At 36.5% G+C, this 21,504-nt stretch overlaps 2 protein-coding genes across 8 annotated transcripts in view; both read left to right on the top strand.

Annotated features, from left to right (window-relative positions):
• LOC124299291 (cytoplasmic dynein 2 light intermediate chain 1) lies at positions 1 to 14,161 on the top strand. 6 transcript variants are annotated; one of them, XM_046752416.1, is made up of 8 exons: positions 1 to 795; positions 1,843 to 1,960; positions 3,016 to 3,117; positions 9,034 to 9,369; positions 9,489 to 9,646; positions 9,740 to 10,001; positions 12,233 to 12,364; positions 12,676 to 14,161. In XM_046752416.1, the coding sequence occupies exons 1-7, from the start codon at positions 785 to 787 to the stop codon at positions 12,302 to 12,304; spliced, it is 1,059 nt and encodes a 352-aa protein (XP_046608372.1). In that variant the 5' UTR covers positions 1 to 784; the 3' UTR covers positions 12,305 to 12,364; positions 12,676 to 14,161. The 6 variants fall into 6 exon arrangements, with proteins under 6 accessions (XP_046608372.1, XP_046608374.1, XP_046608371.1 ...); XM_046752418.1 differs by having other exon boundaries at positions 1,843 to 1,987; positions 3,007 to 3,117; XM_046752415.1 differs by lacking the exon at positions 1 to 795 and having other exon boundaries at positions 828 to 1,960.
• Positions 14,162 to 17,092: 2,931 nt separating this feature from the next.
• The window catches only part of LOC124299261 (protein numb), a 97,457-nt gene continuing 93,045 nt past the window's right edge, over positions 17,093 to 21,504 (top strand). Inside the window, exons 1-2 of one of the 2 annotated variants that reach the window (XM_046752340.1) lie at positions 17,093 to 17,627; positions 17,689 to 17,882. The gene's annotated coding sequence lies outside the window, so the exon portion shown is untranslated. The remainder of the gene's footprint in view (positions 17,628 to 17,688; positions 17,883 to 21,504) is intronic. The other variant, XM_046752341.1, reaches the window with a different exon arrangement.

Genomic DNA, 21,504 nt, shown 5'->3' with positions numbered 1-21,504 from the left:
TCGTGAGATCATCTGAAATCATTTCAATTCTCTGAAATCTTCTGAAATCCCGTCAAATCATCTGCGATTACGCAAAATCTTGTGATAGCATCTAAAATTTGTAAAGTATCCGAAGTTCTTCGAATCCCAGAAATCATTTGAAATCTCTCTAAAGTCTTGTAATCCTTTGAAATCTTTGAAAACACTTGAAATATCTGAAATCCTTCGAAATCTTGTGAAATCCTGTGAAATTATCTGAAACCTCTTGAACTCCTCGAATTTCCTAAGATATTCAAAACTGCATTACATAAAATCTCCGAGATCCCGGAAGTCTTTTGAAATTACCTAATATCTTTGAAATCGCGTAAAATCCTTCGAAATCCTGTGACATTTAGCGAAATCATCTAAATTCTTTGAAATCATTGAAATCACATGGAATGCCTCAAATATTCTTAGGTCTATTGAAATTTTCTAGAATCTCATCGAAATCATCGGGAATTCTGTGAAATCTTTTAAAGTCCTTGGATACAATATGAGTGCTTGTTCCATCGACCACCTTTCGCTTGTTGGTTCTTTCCTCGTGAATTCCCAATGCCATGTTTCATTCAAATTGCTTATGCGATAGACATGCATATAGTCATTATCGTATACAAAATGTCGCCGACATTGCGATGCTATGGCAACGCTTTTCGGGCAAACAAAAGCTCAACCTTCGAGCTCGTCGACGGATAGACGTGACGGATGATTTACTTTCTACTTTTATCAGTATAAACAGTTACGGAATAATTTATCAGCATTTATCAGCATGGACACGACGTGAGTCTTGTAATTGTTACGTCGTATTGATTATTATCCTAAATGCAGTCCGTATATTTACCAATAAATGAGATTACGCGGGTTCTGTATAACTTGTTTTACTTATGAGATTGAAGTTCGTGTTATTACGTGAATTACAATATTTTGCAAGTTCAGATTACCTGAATATAAAGGTAATTGTACCCTTTGCGAGTCGAGATAATCTCTTTTTTTCGTAATTACAAGTTTTCGTAATTCTAGTGTTATTGAAAATGAGAAAAATCAGTTTTATCTGTTTCCTAAAAATTTCTTTTTTCTCTCAGAAAATGATTCCAGTGTTTCATGGTGCAATAACCTTTAAAAATACACAGAAATATCAGAATTCCAATTTCATCAGATCTTCAGTAAAACGAAACATGAGAATCCGATAGAATACATGAGTTCTGATCGAAAACTCGAAAATGTTTCTTGTGATCTGAATTTAAAATAATGCTGAATTTTGCTATAGTGTCCGAAAATATGATTTATTTCTTAGAACTTTTCAAAAAGCAATTATGAAGTTATACATTCATTTTATCACAGGGTTAATTTTTTTTTTTTTTGTACCATCATCATTTACGATTTTTTCACGAACTTCGAACCTTTCCGAAGAGATGGAAAATAGCGATATAATTCTTATAAACGACCTTCAACCTCGCGATTAAATTATTCTACGTCAGTTTCCAATTGAATGTATTAAGATCCCTGATGTAGGCGTGGTTAGGACAATATGGCGTCGGAAATTGCAATCAGCTGATCATTTTAAGCAAACATAGGAGATATGAAACCGCAGGAAGCACTGTGCAGCTTGTTGGACTTTCATTTGCTGACGTTAAGTCAATGTAGAGTAAAACATGTGAGAAAAAACCGCTTTCATCATTGAATATGACGCAATTAGTGTTGCATATTTACCGCCGCCAGATAGCGTAATTCTGAATTCTAGGACCATTATGCCAATATGACACTGCAGCAGCGTTGATATAACTTCACTCGTTATTATGCATGTTTTATGTCTTGTGTTTCGTTTAGAGAGGAAAGTATGAGGGAAATGGCACTCCGACTATCTTTAGAAGATGAAAATAAGCGGAAGACCGATCGTTCGATTACTCACGAACGATCTATTATCATTATAGGAAGCAAAGGAGTGGTAAGTGGTGGAAACAGCAACTTCAAGGTTAGACAAGTACTCTCGCGCATGAATAGTCGGGCGAGTTGATATATAATATGAGATACAGTTTTATGGGTGAGTGATCAGACGCCGTGGCATCAGTCAGTAATCGCCTCGACCACCGCAAGAATTCCCATGGGGCGTAAAATATGAATGCGAATAAGATTTTGAGTCGAGGTGTATGGTTTGCTCGATTTTTGTTGATCCAGTTCTGACTATGTAGAAATTTGAATCCAAGATTAAAAAATAAATTGTACCTCAACTGGTTCACGAGTTATGAATTTTCCAAACATTGATTCATGTTTAAATTTGTGAAATCAACATAACTCTCAGAAAAAAATATACACGTATTCTTTCTTGTCTTGAATCAATATCGTTTCTTTCTACCGATTTCAAATCAACTACCATTGTGATCATTATGTTTTTATTATTCTCTTTGAATTCAAAATGTTTTACAGTTCACCTTTAACAAACAAGTTTGTCCCTACCAGGTGCAAAATTCAGTTCGAGAAATTTTTGTTTAATTTACACACTGCGGTGATTAAGTTTTTTATGAAAAAATTAACAGTCGAAGCAGCAGTAGCCTGGCCTTAAAGCTGATCGACTCATACGGCTCCGTATATTCGTCTATCGATCGGTTTCAACGTCGAGCCCACAACCCTGGATACTATGGGTTCAAAGGGGAGAGGGAAAGCATGATGGGGAGCTTTTAAAAACGTTTGAAAAGGCACACCTTCATTGTTTCAAATCGATTATTCCACATTCATTGAGCAAGTACAGAGTGTAATTAAATTACACGACGTTATGTTAAATTCTTGCCGTAAATTTTCTTACAGACGATTAGCAGAAGGAGAAATATGGGTGGCTCGAGAAAAGAGAAAAAATTACCTACAAGTTTTATTTTTACGTATATGATGTGTACTTGAATATTTTTAGTAGGAAATTGCTTATTAACTCTGATCCAAACGCCCATGTTTTGATTGATGTTGTCAAGACGGTGTAATCGAAATTCCATAATGCGATAGTAATTTCAGGGAAAAACTACGATGGTTTACCGGTTTTTGGAAAAAGAAGAATCGCCCAAGGCAACCATTGCTATGGATTATTCGTTCGGACGAAAGGCTGGAAAAAGCTTAGTAAGCATTATAGATACGACAATAACCACAGCAATATAAAAATGCGTCCAAAATAATGATACGTATGCATTTTGTAACAAATATAAGATGCAAGTCATACTCAATATAATCAATTAATTAACACAAGGGCTGGCATATCGTATCAGAGTTTTTTCACAGCAAGTTACTCGTATTCCAAAGTAAAATTGAGAAAAATATGATAATCTTTTATTTTGATTAGAAATGTGATTGTTATAAGGTGTAATGAACCACACCTCGTTGATCGCGACTCATTGAAATTTGCCATGAATTATCTATAATTATGTAAACATTACCAGTTTTTTATGTTCCTAAATTAAAATCATATTATCTCCCATCACAAAAGTTCAAATTTTGCGAAAGAAAGATCAAATCGGGCGTTCAAGAATTGCACAATAGTTACAAATGTATCTGAATATTGACAATTGCAAGCAAGTGGCACAACTTGATAATTAATCACTAAACTCCAAATTGGGTAGCAATTGTTGATTTCTATGCTACCAGGATTATAGCTGTGAAACGATTTAAAAGTTTGATGAGAGGTGTGACACAAAGTTTGTTTCGAATAATGCCAGTTTTCGACTTTAATTGAACAAATATCGATTGAAACTCAGCGCGTACAATAAATCCAAACATGCAGGATAGCAATAAATTTGTATGAAATCTGACGAATTGTCAAAATCTTACACGAACCGAAAACGTTTGGAGTTTTAGTGCATGGTCTGCACCGTCTAAATCAACAATTCGAAAAAGAGAAATAAGCGTGTAAAAAATCCTCAGCAATTTTATTTGGCCTGGAGATAGTGAACACGAATAAAAGATTATTTCGGAAATGTAATAGAAATAATTGTGAGTAACTTAGAATAACACAATCTAAGATGCTGACAATCTAAGAAAAGGTTTCATAATCAGAACGTTTAGAATGATTGTGTTTTTTTTTCATTCGATTTCAACGTTTTTGGGCTTACTTTTTTCCCTTATCAAATCCCCATAAATTGTTTTAAAAAATTTTGATAAATCTTGTATTATAGCATAGTTATAGCGCGTAAATGTAATTACTGACGAACATTTGTTGTACCGTACTTACTTACACAACTGTATCTTTTGTCGTGAAGGGTAAGAATTCTCAACCTCGTAAATAATATATTACTGAATCTTGGTCAGCGGTCATAGAAATGTAAAACGTATTTTCGTTAACGTTTCGGCCCGGATATGGGCCCTCCTCAGAACGATTAATTTTTTTATTTAACTGTCAAGGACAAAAAATTTTTTTATAGTATAAAAAATATACAACAAGACATTAATTACTATAGACGTAAAACTATTGAAGCTATTCTCTATTGTAGGTTAGTGGGTACATATTAAATATCTGTTATGGTTATAAAGTGATAAAACTTAAAGAGTAATTTACCTTTTATAGGAAGGAGGATTAAGATACAGTCAGAATCGTAAAATACAATTTGGCGAGCGCAGGTTCTTCAAATAAATGACAATAATCGTTGTCAGCTTCTCCAATTGTTAAAAGTATAGTTGTTAAAAATATGGAAGTAATTAATTAAAAAAACTATGTATCTTCACTGTCTATGAGTCAATGTATTAAAAAGTTTTAGAGAAAGGGTTTATGGTAGTTGAAATAGTTTAAAACAATGTCCAAACGGTGGTACTGGTACCGTTATGATCCTGTCCTCCATGTCCGAACAATTTTTGTTAAACCGTTTGAGTCAACTGGTAAACACCGACTGATGGGAGAATCAAATATGACCAAGAGTGAAGGTGAACAAGTATAAACAATTATAAAAACATGTCGCCTGGGGACAACAAATGTATGTCCTTAGTTAAGGTTAAACAATGTGTGCTGTGTGGGAGGTAATCAGCGGTTTGTAAATATTGTTAAGATGTTCAACGTCTTGTCTAAGATTAACGGAATTTGGGTGTTCTGCAATATTGCACATTTCTAGTAGTAACCGTTTATAATAATTAGGTTCTTCACAAAGGATGTTAGTATTGTAATAGTTAAAAGTGTGTTGTCTTTTGGTCACATGTTTGGTTAGAGCAGTATGTCGATCCTCATTGTCTTGTACATTGCGTTGATATTCTTTAATTCTAGTGTCTAGATGGCGGCCAGTTTATTCGATATACACTCGATCGCAATCGTTACAGGGTATTTTGTAAACAACGTTGGATCGTTTGCCCATAGGGATCCCATCTTTTCCCGAATCAAAGACAAGTTGTAGGTCTTTTGAATTTTTTCCCACAAACTTGACATTGTATTTGGTAAATAACCTATCCAATGACTCAAAGAGGCCCGATACATATGGGATGGGAATAAATGTAGTGGCTGGTCTATTGTTGTCGTCTGCGGAAGCAGAGTCAATATTATTGTCTAGTAGGTCCTTGATATGGAAGCGTCTCTTACTTATATGTTTGTGTAAAAGGCCATGTGGATAGTCGTTCCATCTTAAAATATTATATATGAGTGACAAATTTTTGTCATGGAATTCTATATTTGATAGTTTGATGGCTCGGTCAACAAGATTAAAGATGGTACCTATCTTGTATGACATCGGGTGGTGGGAATTAAAATTCAAATATCTTTGAGACCAAGTTTTCTTGTGGAACCAATCTGTTTTGATTTTAGAGTTGTTATGTATCAGTAGTAAATCCAGGAAATTGATGGCATTATTATTTTCTATTTCGATGGTGAATTGTAATCGTGGATGATATTGGTTGAAAATATTCAGTGTGTAGTCTATTTTTTCTTTAGGGACTGCAGTTGAGATATCGTCAACATATCGGAAATAGAAGGGTAAATCAAAATTTAGATTGCTGATGGAAGGGGGGGTGATATTTGTGGTGAGCCATGAACGCTGTTTTAAAAACAACCCGAACATCATGTTTTTAAAAGCAGATAAAGCTCACCACAAATATCACCCCCCCTACCTCCAGAGTCAAAGATAGCTTTACATTGGTTGAAAAAATAAATAAACTGATTATTCCAGATAATTATATTCTAATATCACTAGATGTGGTATCTCTATTTACTAATGTACCTATAGATCTCGCTATGCTCGCAGTAAAAAACCGTTGGGCCTCTCCAGATAAAAAGATTCCAATCCCACTTACTGAACTGGTTAAAGCCTTAAACATTTGTTTTGATTCGGCAATCTTTAAATTTAACAACGACACATACGCACAACAATTCGGGTTGCCCATGGGATCCCCTCTCTCTCCAATCCTGTCTGACTTGGTGATGGAAGACCTAGAAAGGTCATGCATCAGCAATCTAAATTTTGATTTACCCTTCTATTTCCGATATGTTGACGATATCTCAACTGCAGTCCCTAAAGAAAAAATAGACTACACACTGAATATTTTCAACCAATATCATCCACGATTACAATTCACCATCGAAATAGAAAATAATAATGCCATCAATTTCCTGGATTTACTACTGATACATAACAACTCTAAAATCAAAACAGATTGGTTCCACAAGAAAACTTGGTCTCAAAGGTATTTGAATTTTAATTCCCACCACCCGATGTCATACAAGATAGGTACCATCTTTAATCTTGTTGACCGAGCCATCAAACTATCAAATATAGAATTCCATGAAAAAAATTTGTCACTCATATATAATATTTTAAGATGGAACGACTATCCACATGGCCTTTTACACAAACATATAAGTAAGAGACGCTTCCATATCAAGGACCTACTAGACAATAATATTGACTCTGCTTCCGCAGACGACAACAATAGACCAGCCACTACATTTATTCCCATCCCATATGTATCGGGCCTCTTTGAGTCATTGAATAGGTTATTTACCAAATACAATGTCAAGTTTGTGGGAAAAAATTCAAAAGACCTACAACTTGTCCTTAATTCGGGAAAAGATGGGATCCCTATGGGCAAACGATCCAGCGTTGTTTACAAAATACCCTGCAACGATTGCGATCAAGTTTATATTGGTCAAACTGGCCGCCATCTAGACACTAGACTCAAAGAACATCAACGCAATGTACAAGATAATGAGGATCGACATACTGCTCTAACTAAACATGTGATCAAACAAGAACATTCTTTCAACTATGACAATGCAAACATCCTTTGTGAAGAACCCAATTATTATAAACGGTTACTACTAAAAATGTGCAATATTGCAGGACACCCAAATTCCGTTAATCTTAAACAAGACGTTGAACATCTTAGCAATATTTACAAACCGCTGATTACCTCCCACACAGCACACATTGTTTAACCTTAACTAAGGACATACATTTGTTGTCCCCAGGCGACATGTTTTTATAATTGTTTATACTTGTTCACCTTCACTCTTGGTCATATTTGATTCTCCCATCAGTCGGTGTTTACCAGTTGACTCAAACGGTTTAACAAAAATTGTTCGGACATGGAGGACAGGATTATAACGGTACCAGTACCACCGTTTGGACATTGTTTTAAACTATTTTAACTACCATAAACCCTTTCTCTAAAACTTTTTAATACATTGACTCATAGACAGTGAAGATACATAGTTTTTTTAATTAATTACTTCCATATTTTTAACAACTATACTTTTAACAATTGGAGAAGCTGACAACGATTATTGTCATTTATTTGAAGAACCTGCGCTCGCCAAATTGTATTTTACGATTCTGACTGTATCTTAATCCTCCTTCCTATAAAAGGTAAATTACTCTTGAGTTTTATCACTTTATAACCATAACAGATATTTAATATGTACCCACTAACCTACAATAGAGAATAGCTTCAATAGTTTTACGTCTATAGTAATTAATGTCTTGTTGTATATTTTTTATATTATAAAAAAATTTTTTGTCCTTGACAGTTAAATAAAAAAATTAATCGTTCTGAGGAGGGCCCATATCCGGGCCGAAACGTTAACGAAAATACGTTTTACATTTCTATGACCGCTCACCAAGATTCAATAATATTGTATCTTTTATCCACTAGGAAGTTAAATATTAGCCAAACTTTTATCAGGTTATCTCTGGATATCTCTGTACTGAAGAAAATGAGCCCAAAAACAGGAATCGGATGAAAAATGCCAGAGTTTAATAATTTTAAACCTTCCCATTACATAACCTTTTCCCCACTTGTTACTATCTTAGTTTACCGAATCTACTCATACCTATTCAGTTTTGTTACACATTATACGGAAATTGTTTCATTCGTGTTAGTACTCGAGTAAAGTAGCAAGGAGAGATCCTGATATAAATCCCTACGTTATCGACGCTCCCTCCAGTCTAGACACAAATCTTTATAGAACGTTCCAGGGTGGGGGATGTCCCCACTTTGACGGACTTTATCGATCATCGGATCGGTTTGTTGTCCACCGTTATTGATCGTCCGATAACTTCGTTGATCTACTTTATTGGCAATTGACCTTCCCTTACTCTTGTTTTAAACCTCATCGGGCAAAATCCCTCCACCTTGCACAATGATGTACGCATATCCCTAATGCAGTTCTGGGATTTTGTTCGATCAAAGTTCAAACTGTGGTAAGGCAGAGCGCAATTCTGAGGAATTTTGCCTGTTGAGCGTTAAAAAAGGGTAAAGCAGGGCAAAGCGCCCATCAGGTAGACCACGGAATTATCGGGCAATCGATAACGTAGGGTAACTAAACGATCCGGTGATCGATGAAGTCGGTCGGAGTGGGGACATCCCTCGCCCTCAAACGTTCTAGAAAAAGGTTTATGTCTTGGAAGTATGAGTAGTGTACCCTTGTTACTCTACGCGTGCTTAGGACTATTGGCACAAGTAATATCGCTTGAAATTTTTCAAACGCCTTTTTCTCTTCACCCAACTTGATTTGGACGGTCCAGGGTCCCTACATCCTTAACATTATGTATCCAGTGGTAATTATGGCAGGTTAAAGACGTGGTCCACGTTTGGGAGGTCGGTCCCCTGACGTCATCGCTCCTCTCAGCCGCAATGACCGGATCGGCATTGACCCATTCCCCGCATCATACCACGCTTTTGATGATGTTGGATCTCTCAAAGCCTGAGGAGCTTTGGGCGACGTTGGAAGAATGTTTGACCATTGCTCGAAGCGCAATGAGAATGAGTTTCGACGATAACACGATCAAAGCTCTCAGGGATTGCCGCAAAAGAGAAAATAACCCTAAGAACGAAACTCACGAAGGTGAAACCGAACCATTTCCTCTTAAGTTGTGCATCGTTGGCGGCAGATACGATGAATTCAAAGTGAGCTGCAAAATTGGATTCAAATTTTTTTACCTTGAAGAGATGAAACGTTCCGTTCTCAATTGAATCACATTTCTGAAAAACGGATCGTTTCAACTTTGAATAATTCTAAATTCCAGGAATTTAATTCGGATAGAAAACAACTAATCGGTCGGGCCCTTCGGGCAGCGGCCCACGCTTTGGGAGCAGGACTTCACTATCACTCCTGCAGAGACACGTCCCTCGTTAGAAGAGCAAAGGATATGCTGTCGCACTATGGTTTCGGATCTCAGTTGACGTGAGTTTTACCCTTGGTCTGAAGGATGAAATCAATAAGTTGAATTAGTTATTGATCGCGTTTTTTTTTTTTTTTCTTTGTGACAATTTTTAGAAAAAGCGTTTGTATCGATTATGAGAAACCGCTGTTGGTACCAGTTGGGCTTGATTCGTTCACGCAGATTGGACTCAATCTTGGACAGGGAAGAAATGCACATATTTTAGAATCCATAAAGCAGATGTACGTCACTCATGTTCCCCAGACGACCAAGGAGAACGAGAACCCCCAAGACCTCGAGGATCCCGCGAATGACCCCAACTTCAGAGAACCGATAATCGACAGGCTTAGAGCCCAACGTGAAGAGGTAAAAAGAAAGGTCAGACCGACACAGAATGCAATTTTTTTTCAAGGTTTACAATATTTCAGAAATTTTGTAGCAACGTCGTTAAGTAAGGGTTAAAGTATTACAAAAATTCAACTTTGCTTGGAATAAAGAGTTGCATGAATGTAACTATGCAAGGTTCCAAACGATTCAGATACATACGAAACTTGACAAGGTTTCAAATATTTCAGAAACTGCAAAAACGTAACTTAGTAAAGTTTGAAACAGTTCAGCAACATGGCAGAAACGTACTGATTTTACACGAATCGCAGAAACATTGCAGCATCGTAACTTTGCACAAATTTAAATATTGCAGGAACTTGTCTTTGGAAAGTTCTCAATATTGCATCCAAAAATGCAACCTGACAAGGTCAAGTAATTTCGCAAGGCTTACGATGTTTCCAAAATAGTGTAGAATCGTAATTTACTGCAAATAATAAAATATCGCAGATACATTGTTCAATATTTTCGGTATATTGGAACACCCTCTTGCAATATTCTCATGTCCTTTATTATACATATATATATATATACGTATAGTTGCAATATTGCAGCATTGTAATTGAATATAACATTCCGGAAATGCTGTAATATTTCTGTGTAATTGTTTTTGCATAAAACTGCAATATATATAACGTATAGTGCTGCGTAATTCTTGCAACATGAATAATTCTACGCCAAACTGAACACGCTGAAAACATCACCATTTTTAATTTGCATGACATTTACTTCACTCATTCTACTAAGGGAAAAAATCTAGTATCCATATTTTCGATTTTAGAAGAAAAGTTCAAATTTCATATTTGGCACACGCGCTCTTGTTTCTGCAGATATATCCTCAAATTTAATGAAGATAATTGAACAAACAGAGAAACATCAAATTAAAGTATTATGATTTTTTTCTTCCACCACCTGATCGTGAATTTCATTCATTAAATTTTTGGCCTTATTTTTAACCATCGACTGCTAATTTTTAAATTCTAAAAAATTGTCTTTCCACTTGCTTACTAATTGTACATTAACTCACAAAAAGGAATTCTTGTATTGCCTTCACCAATAGTTTGGAATAGATCTACTATGAAACTTTTTTGAAACAATTCCATGTTCTTCCCATATGATGGTTCGTATCCAAGCTAAAGGGTTCTTTTTCCTATTACCGTTCTGCAATATCATAAGTTATATTTCAAACTCTATTTCGTTTTGTTGACGTGGCATTCGCAAAACTAAAAACTTTCAGTCGATCGCATCCAATGGCATATTTTTGTCGGACATCATTCGGAATTACAGTTTCCTTTTTTTAGGCTCAATATTGTATGAAACTAGTGCTGTGATATCTTATTTTAGATCTGATTATGTCGATAATAATGAAAAGCACCTCACCTATACACATTATTGCTCCCAAAGTCTGTAATAAATAAAAATAACAACGACGGTACAAAAACAGAAATTTTATTCGAAATTTTCCAGATAATGAATTTTCCGAATTTTGCAATGAAAAAGTAATGCCCTGCCGTAAATCGAACAAATTCCATCAGTATTAATGGAATATAAGAGTCAGCTGGCTCAGTCGATAAAAAAGAACTACAACGTGCTCTTAACGATAGATAGCGTTCTCCCATCGATGAAGCCGTCTCTGGTACTCAATGATATCATTAATTTCTACCTATTTCTGAAATGTAGATTTTTTCTGAACATTCTTACGTCATTGATTCAGAATTTAAAAATTAGCAGTCAATGGAAAAAAGTGTAGAGGTAACAGAATTCAACCAATAAAATTTACGGAAACATGGTTACAGAGGAAAAATTATGTTACATCAGTTTGAAAAGTATATCATGCACTTGCCGATGCCTCTTTGTTCAATTACCTTCATTACTTTCGAAGATACAGCCACTATGGAACAAGTGCGCGCGTGCCGAATTAGAAATTTGCAATTATATTCTGAAATCAGTAATATGGATATAAACCTTTTAGCGTCGAATACATATCTCTTTTTTTCTTCAGCAGAATAAATAAAAAATGTCAGGCCAATTAAAATTGTCGATCGGTATTTTACCTGCAAAGTGTTTGTTTCGATATCAAAATGGAATTACTCGTGTGTTGCTGCAACTTCAATACAGAAAGCTATTGTAACAATATATCGTGCTATGGGGGAAAATTAAACAGTCTCGCAGAATGAGTGATAAATATACAGATCACATTGATAAATGGTCGATTTGTCTGGCAGGAAATCGGCATTCTGCTGCAAGAGATGCTGGAAGGCCGAGCCCTGAAGATTCCGATTCCCGAGCCAATGTAGAATTCTCCGAATCTTCCGAGATGATTGTTTTCCTCTCACCGTAAACTTCCAGTAACAAAGGTGATACAATTTAAAAATTGATTGTCACAAACATGTGAAGCGATACTTGTGTAGTTGCGAAACTTGCCACCAGAGAGCAGAAGTGTCGCTATCGCAGCACACCGCTTTTGAAACACATTTGTCACAAACAGTGTCACATTAGAGTTCTCACGGCCAACTTAAACTTTGATTCGCATCATTCTGTTGAGTGTCAATGATTTTTTTTGATATTAATAGTTTCCTTCAGAGACCGTAGATGGATGGACTCCCTTAAAATTTCTAAGGTTTGATTTTTTTTCTTTTTCTCGTACTGAAAATGACTGTTTTTTCAGTTGTGTCACCTTTGTCGCCAAGTTGCGAAATGATTGGATTGCATCGGGATAAAGCAGCCGCTTCGAGTCTACCGAACGAATAATGATGGACGATGGATGTCGCAGGGGTCAACTTGTGACATATTGTTATTTAATCGTGGTTCTGATATTATTGATGAGAGTCAGTGCACGATGGTCGGTCTTTCAGAAAACCAATTAATTCTCCTCACGCCTTCGTGCCTCTGAATTATAGCCGGGCACGTAGCGCATTTTAATTGAGAAGCTGTATCACACACAGCAGCATCGAGATATCTACATTGTATATATACGTCACGAACACACAAGTTTGCATGTGTGAAGTGTTTTTTCTTATGGTGCTGCAAAATCACGAATAAAAGTGCAACACACCAATTATTCGTTAATTATTCCTGCAGTCTGCGAATCTTTTTGTCCCCACTCTTGCTATGTGACTTCGTTATTCGATTTCCAAAACAGGTTTAAGTCAAGTCTGACGATAGGACGAAAAAACCTTGAAAATTTTCGTTAACAGTTTTCTTCGGATCCTTCTAAACGTTGGTATATACCAAAGAGAAGGACAAACTCATCAGGAGCGATCTTTAAATCCGGTAACTCTCATGATTTGCTTCTGATGATCTATCATTTTCTTGTAAGTTATTTTTGCACAACAATGTGTGAATTTCAAGAATTTTAATTATAACAAATTCATCTTTTGGCTTATCAGATAAATACGTGAGTCGATTTCTGTAACGTGTTCTCGAAACGTTTCGAAGATATCTTAGGTATCAAGTTTAAACACGCAACGAATGCTAGAGCATGTTCAAAATACAACTCAATTTCTCTGTTATCTGGCTATTTTTGTGAACGTATAATCAGGTGTGCAGTCCAGCAAAACCATCATTCGGACGAAAGAATTACGAAATAACGACCTAACAAGTACAGTTGCGATAAATCGAGTTGAATTAGATAAAAACGGTATTCCTTCAACATACAGAACCAATACGAAAGAGTGAGAAAAACGAATTCAATTCAAAAGCGGTCAATTATTAACAACTCTTTCGACACAACATAATTTCAGAAATGAAAGGAACTGTATGGTACGTCAACATTCAATTAATCATAGCTGATGGTCTTACAATTAAGTGTACTTGAATTTCCAACAAATGGCTTGAGTTTTAATTCTTAGTCAGCTCTTCATTTGTCAGAAGTAAAAAATAAATAATTAAAAATACTGTGAAATTAATACAGCCTGGATATAATTAAGTTATATTCTATAGTTGTAATATAAGTTATTTCGTAATATATTACGATGTTATTGATGAGTTGATGATCATTGAAATTGGTCGAATATACATGCCTTATTTAACGGTATACACTGTCGAAAATTTCTGTATTTCTGTATTTCCTTCACTGTATTGGAAGTTTTATTCGGATACGGAATAGTGAATCCACCGTACATTTACCGTTTGTTCAATTTACAAATACAATACATTTACCACACAATTCATTAAATTCCCATTTCTCTTTTTTTTTCATCTATTTTTAATAGAATAAAAAATTTCACTGTAAATTTAAAACAAATAGATAGTAGCTTGAGTCACTGCACCGAATTTGTAAATTTGCAACCTGATTTCGTAAATTGACAACTCTTTTGTACAGTAAATGTGTAGCAAGTTCGCAATAATTTTTAAAAGTGTACGGATTTCGTATCTGAAAATGTACGGATACCTGTCAAAATCAATTTTAAAAGGTTGCTCTTTGAATTCAAAATTTCGCCCTTCTGACAAAGTGCGGACCGTGTCGTGTTCTCTCAACTTATTACCTGTCAGCCGTATTTAATGGTATGCACTTGAACTTGAAAGTATTTTAGAGAGAACTTAATCCCTTAAAAGTTTATCATCAGAATTTTCCTCGTAAAATAAATAGTTTAGTCATTTGACGTTGAGAAACGAATTTCAACAGCGATAATTGACTTTAAAAGTTTATAACTTGCGCACCGTTGAACCTATGAACTTTGCTGCGTAGAACTTTTTTTTTTTTACCGAGAGTGGAATTGTCTATAAAAATTTTTTACTCGATTTTTTGTGATAAAGTCAGTAGTGTGGCTAATGCAGACATTGAAGGATGAATATTTAGGGAAAATCATGCCTATCATTTTGAACTGTTGAGTTGCGCACTTTACTCAATGGACTCTTGTAGATGATTTGATTATTTTGATTATGTATGAAATGCTTCGAGGATCAAGTCCATATAATCAGGTGCAGACGAGTGGTAATAATTTTTGAAAAAACTTTCCTCGTTCTTACGTTATTTGAATAGAAGGACTCCGATTTCCGACAGCGACATTTTAAAATTCGATTCAAGATATATTCGTCCGTGAGGATTTCTTTTCCGCCAGGTACAGTAAGTTTCTCAAATGGGAGTAAAAAGAAGAAGCAATTGTCGCTTCCAATGAAACGTCCTATTAATCACTGAATTATACCTATCAGAACTCGCGGCATAACAATTTTTGCCGTAACAAACAAATAGTTTTCTAATTAAAACCCTAATCAGAATTCAATTCAGTCTTTGATTACGAGCCTCTGTTTCGCAATTCTTTCGTTTAGACCCTTGAAACGGTTCACCACCTGGGGCCGAATTAAGACTTTTAACTCACCGTTAAGAGATTTTCCGGTTAACATATGTTTACCATAAATTCTGGTAGAGTTGCTCTCTGCAATTTATGTTGGTCTTACCTCTTTCCCGCCGTCTTCCTATCGGCACTGAATTTGTGCAACATCTCCATTATAATTCTTCTTAAGACTGAACAAATTCTGCACTATAATGGTTCTTAAAAAACCGTAGAAGTAAAAACCACCGTTCTTTCTTTTATGGCAAGATCTTAGCTATACGACATGTAAGTTAATAAATTGCAGAGTGGTGGATAATATCTAACCTAATTGCGGTTGTAGATGACGACCGTTGGCCATTCCAACCATTCGAATTGGACACGATTTGCTCTTGACCATTATTTCGCCTTTTTCTTCCACGAATTATAACGTAAGTATTCACTTCACATTTCCGCAAGAGAATATTATTGCTCTCTTTTTGGCTTAACATTCTAATCCAACCTTTTTCTATTGCATAGAATAATTTTTTATTTTTGTAAATAAATTAATAGCTTTGAGGTACGTGAGCGAAACATTTGTAAATCTTCAATTGACCTTCGATACTGAAAACTTGAACCATTATCCGATCATGACGTCAAGAACACTGTGCTATATTTTCTGGTTACAGCTGCTCTCTGACTGGTTAAGATCAGTGTCTGACCGTAACATGATTTTTAGTCGAAATCAAAACCATAACCGAATTTGAATTGCTCTTCTAGTTTCGTTCGAAACCGTAACCGAAACCAAAACTTACGTAGTTGAGTTAAATGTAGTTAAATATTCATTACACTCTGAAATCTAGTGTTTTCCTAGCTTTGTAACAGATTATTCGATTAGATTAAATCAAAGACCTTAATATATTAGGATATCCCTTTATTTTTCGAATGAAATGTAGGTACGAACTGACTACTAAAGAATTTCGTGCAATGGCCATTTTGGCTGAAACCGAAACTGCCGCCGAAACCAGATTTTTGGCCGAGACTGGCCGAAACCGAAACTTTGGTCGGTCTTTAGTTGAGATATAATTTATCACCGCGGTTTTCACCAGTGAAAAGAAGATCAGAATTAAGGTTCTGAATCATCCTCATAATTAGAACCGTCACGTCTCTGACAAGCCTGCAAAATACGCGATGTCTGCCTCTAATTGGAAAATAGTACGATATCCATGGCGCCAATTTTTGACCATTGATTCTTGATATTTTTACCAAAATAATGAGACTTTTAGGAATAAAAAATTTGCCAAAATTCAACGATTTTCTTTCGCTAGTGAGTTCGGAGTTCGTATGACAGGGACATGAACAAAATCACACGTACCACCCTGTACGAAAAGGTGACTTAGCCCAAAGATTAAAACAACGTTTCTTTAGTAATAAATACCTCGCAAAGTAATTGAAATATCAACTTTCATCACTTTTAAAATTTTCGTTTCTTTTGACTAAATACACCATGAAATCTTGCCGACACGGAAATCGTACTCTTGCCTCTAATTGCAATTAGACGCTTAATTTAATGTTGCATTAGACGTCTTTTGGCTGTCGTTCCGCGCGCGCAACGGGGAACGTAAGGGGGGAGGAGGGGGCAGTGCGACGACGTCGCCACCAGGTGGCCGCGACGCGAAATCGCGGGGGTCCGCCTCGCTCTATCTCTCTCTCTTTCTTTTCCTCTCTCTCTCTCTCTCCTCTCACTCTCTTTCTCCCCCTCTTCCTCGCCGCGGTTCTCTCCCGCAGTCAGCGTTTGATAAGGCGGCAGTCACCAGTGACGCGTGCGCCAGACGGGTTCGCACGCATGCGTCTTTGTCGGCTCTGATACGGCGATACTGTAGTGTGCACAAAAACGTTCCCTCCTCCCCCTCCCCATTTCTCGCTCCATCTCTCTTTCTCTCGTCAATCTCTCTCCGTACAGTTGAGAAAAATAGAGTGTAGGGTACGTACAGTGTGAAAATGCCGGTGGCGTTAGTGTGCAGTTGACTTTCGCACAGAGTTGCGAGAGGTAGCGGATTGATCGCGTTTTTGCGGTGCTGACCAATTGTGGTTTACTTATTGTTACTGTTCCAACCCTGTGAGTTATAATACCGATACCAATAATAGTAGTAATAACAGAATTAACAATACTATTATTAATCGTACTGGGAAATTAGAGAGGGAGATAGAGGGAGAGAAAAAGTGACTCAGTGCGTAAGTGAGTGTAATTATACACGTATATACAATATATAAATACATATTAGAGTTGAAAGTGCGAAATAGATTTTTCCCGGCTTTGATAAACCGCGGGTATCAGAGTCTTCGGATTCGGCTCGGCTCCTCCCAGGTGAGTTACATCGGAAATATTAATGCAGGCGGCATAATGTATGCACATACAATGTATGTAGGTACGTACTTCGAGCCGCTGCCGAGAGTTGCGCCTGAGGAGCTAGAAAGAGTGAGATAAGCCTCGGTTCCTTTCGCGGGGCGAGAGGGACGTATGTGAGCGCGTATTAAGTGGGCACAGGTGAAACTGCTGAATCGAGCCGCGAGCTGCGCTGCCGTCCGTGTCGCGGTGTGGGTGACCTTGTTCATCGCATTGGTAATTTCCTACTATTCGTTTTCGTCATTTCTAGGAATATTCGGTGTCTTTCGAAAATTAATACAGTTCTTTTCTTCTGTTTTATGCTCCTCTTGAGACGTTGTTGTTTCCGCGAAACAAGTTCATCAGCCGATTATCCCGTCGCTCGGGCATTGAAACTCGAAATCGTGGTTGAAATTTGTTAGATTCATCGATCTCAACCTTTTTTCTTCAAATTTTTTCAATCGCGAACACTTCGATTCGATGAGGTTGAAGTTGGTCACGATAATGTAAGGATGTTTTTTTCAGAAAACTGTCGTTACTCTACGTTATTAGGAGGGTCTAAAATTCAATAAGCCGTTATAAAATCAAACAAATCTCATATCCTAAAAACTCAACATTTTCAAGGTCATTGTCAAGTTTTAAATTTGTGTTTTGTTTTCAATACTTCCTTACGTTGACGTTGGTAACTTCAATCGCGTTCGATTTGACCATTTTTTATTACACCATGATGATTTTTTACGTCTTGTTTCCAGACTTAAGATGTCTCGATTGTGTCGTGCGAGCGGAGCGTATACAAAAATGAGATGTTTTGTTTAAAGGCAGTTTTTTTTTCGCTCCACCCAAGAAGCTTGGTCACAACAGAACCTTAAAAACAACTTTTTACCGAATGACATGGACTCATGGAGTTCGTAAATTTCTTACACATATGTCATGGATAAATTGTTATATGTTTTTTTTCATTGGTACGACTCAATAGTATTTGACGTACGGACTTGATCTTCGATACAGTTTGTATACCGAATTAAATGTTCTACAAAAGTATCTGGTGAGCGAAATCCGTAGTTCTGCCAACGATACAAAAGTTATAAAGCCCGAAAGTCAATTTTAGCTAAAAGTTGATCTTCAACCGTCTCAAGTAGCTAAAGTATTAACTTCACGGTACGAATTTGAGCAACAAATTTTTAGGCAGAAAACAAAGTCCATATCTTCACCGGTTCACAAGTTATGAGGTTTGAAAATCAATTACATGCAAAAATTCGTCCTCGAGCAACCATTGACCTGACAGCAGAAATTCAAATAATACTTTGTCGGAGAACTTGGTTCTTTACAAAATGCTTCCTGTATGATTGTGAGTGGTAACGATTTGAAATCAAGACAATTCTCCCATGTCATCTGAATGGAAAAACTGTTTTCAGGTGGGAGCGAAAAATAAATGTTACTACCAAACAAAGCACCACATTCTGTAATACGAACGCAATTTTGCACATCTGATATCGCGATTCTTGGCCAATTTTGCGTCTACTCTGGTATTGATCTCTCGCAGTTGCCGCGCGGCTATGCAGCAATATACGTATATCCAGTTGATCGCGTGTCCATGCAACGCGTGCTGTTGAGAGGACTGGATTTAGAAATCCGGTGGGTGGATGGGTCGAACTGCGAAACATCGACGCCTCCTGGCCTCGAGCCCCCGGCATGCGGCATTCATTCGCCGATTCACGGTGACTACGATGCTCTTTTTTCACTCACCCATTCCCTCTCGGAATCGCAGAAGCACGTCTTTGCGAGATAATTAAAGACACGAAACCGATGATTTGCTAAATAAGTAGACGTATACTGGAATATGTGTATGGAGACTTTTTACGGTAGTTCTTTAGCTCGTCGTCAGTGCTCTTTTTGCGATATATTTCAATACGATCAAAATGATACCTACGTATTACTTATCGATTTCATTATCCGTGTCTATGGGAACTCGCACGAAGACCATTTGACGGCATAGAATGATGCAGCTTGACTGAAGTTTGTAAAAGTTGCATGAGGGTGAAGTTAGTGAAGTTACTTTAACGATGCATGTTTAGGAAAAATCGCTACTTTGCATCTTTAGGAATATCCGAGATTTAGCAAATTAAACCATTATAAACAACATATACTTTAATTTTCAAATGTCAACTACTCGATAGTCCTTTTCAAATTGTCCAATAATGATGATCTTTTAGACCGAGGGTTCGTTACGCTAAAGCTACCAACTTCAGCCTGATAATTATCACAAAGTTTCGTAACATAACCTCAACTTTCCCCTCAAGAATCAAATATGCTTTCAAAATGTCCGTTAACAGAATGTCTTTTCACATTATTCAGAATCATCGTAATTTGTGACATATTTGGCTCGTTTTTGAGAGACATCTGAAATGATTCGAAGATGTGACATCTTTTTGACTTTTGATTTTGGTCGAAAACCACCTTAAGAGGATGTCCTGGTCTATTCCAACGTTGACGTATATATTTTCAAACATCCATGTCCACGTATCGCAGACATAAAAAAGAGTTCAACAACCCCATTCTATACAGGATCCTAAACAAAAACAGTCCAATCCATTTTCATTTGACAGGGAAATAAAGTGACATGCATTCTGCGAATTGACTGTTGCGATTCCGCCTAATTACACTAGAGATCGAAACGTCTTGAAGAAGCTTGTGCAAGTCGATTGGATACGTGGAACCAAACGACAATTTCAATCTGAGCGAAGCGGTGAAAACAAAAAAGACCCGAGCCTTCGATAAATTTTCTCAAGAAAGAGTCGAGGAAGCTTAAAAACCTCTTTGCAAGTCAGTTAAACGCGTTACGAACAACTTTTTATTGAAGCAAAATAAGTATAGTGCAATATACTTAGACGTCTTCAAAACGGATTTTCCAAGCTAATTAATTATTACAGACGTCTTCTTTTGAGGTCTCAACTTGCGTTTGTCGTTTGTTTTGCGTGTGCTCGATTATACACTATTTTCGTATTCGTCATTATACCGATAAATTTATATATTCGCGACGTTGGCATGCCTTAATGCGTTTCGAACGAGCACCGAGAACAACGTGGATACTTTTTATACCTACCTGCATACGTAACATTAAAAAGCAATATCTCTTTATTTTATCGTGTTACGCAAATTAACCTCTGCGAGACTTTATATACCTCCGTGTATCTGTCCATCTTGAAAGTTTAACTCCTACGCCAAAAATATCTTGTATTATACGAACGTACGTACATGTATAATATAACGATTATAACATTTGAGGTCAACTGATGATGTGTCGTCATTCTGTTGTACTATAGCGGCTGTACTGGTTGCAAAATTTTAACTGGCTGATCAACGCGGTAGCACGTGTATCGAGATGTGCATGCTAATCTATAATAGATAGATAGACTGAGAGAGATTTTTAGTTCCGGTTACCGCTCAGTCCTTAACTATTTTCATTTTTTACCACAATCGAAAAATATAGTTCCAGGTACAAAATGAGAATTAGTTTTCTAGCCGTTACCGGAAAGTCTAGTATCCGTTACTATTCTCTATCATTACGATCATTGTTACTATATTTTCTTGTAACTGTTGCGAAAATTTAATGCTTGTGCAAGAATAAATTGATGTTAAAGCCTTGTTTGACTACAAAAGTAGAGTAAACCGAACAAACTGATTTTGCGTTGCAATTACCAAAAAAGGATCAACAACAGCGCAAAATGGTTAGGCGTACCTCGTTTTTCGTAAGCCCAACAATATTCAAACAGTTTTTTTAACGATACATGTTTTACTGAATTTTTCTAGTTACTATAACGAATGAAATTTTTCTCAGTGTATAAATATTACGATTTCA

Source organism: Neodiprion virginianus, chromosome 2 (assembly GCF_021901495.1).
Source record: "Neodiprion virginianus isolate iyNeoVirg1 chromosome 2, iyNeoVirg1.1, whole genome shotgun sequence".
NCBI classification, from domain to species: Eukaryota; Metazoa; Arthropoda; class Insecta; order Hymenoptera; family Diprionidae; genus Neodiprion; species Neodiprion virginianus.
Note: the sequence above shows the minus strand (reverse complement) of the source record. Positions and strands in the feature narration are given on the sequence as shown.

What these genes read in the sequence shown, in the direction of transcription:
- LOC124299291 (XM_046752415.1), top strand. Translation starts at nt 1,823, where the DNA reads ATGTCTTGTGTTTCGTTTAGAGAGGAAAGTATGAGGGAAATGGCACTC. An exon ending in TTATAGGAAGCAAAGGAGTG is followed by an intron (nt 1,961 to 3,015) that starts GTAAGTGGTGGA and finishes TAGTAATTTCAG; the next exon opens with GGAAAAACTACGATGGTTTA. An exon ending in GTGAAGAGGTAAAAAGAAAG is followed by an intron (nt 10,002 to 12,232) that starts GTCAGACCGACA and finishes TTTGTCTGGCAG; the next exon opens with GAAATCGGCATTCTGCTGCA.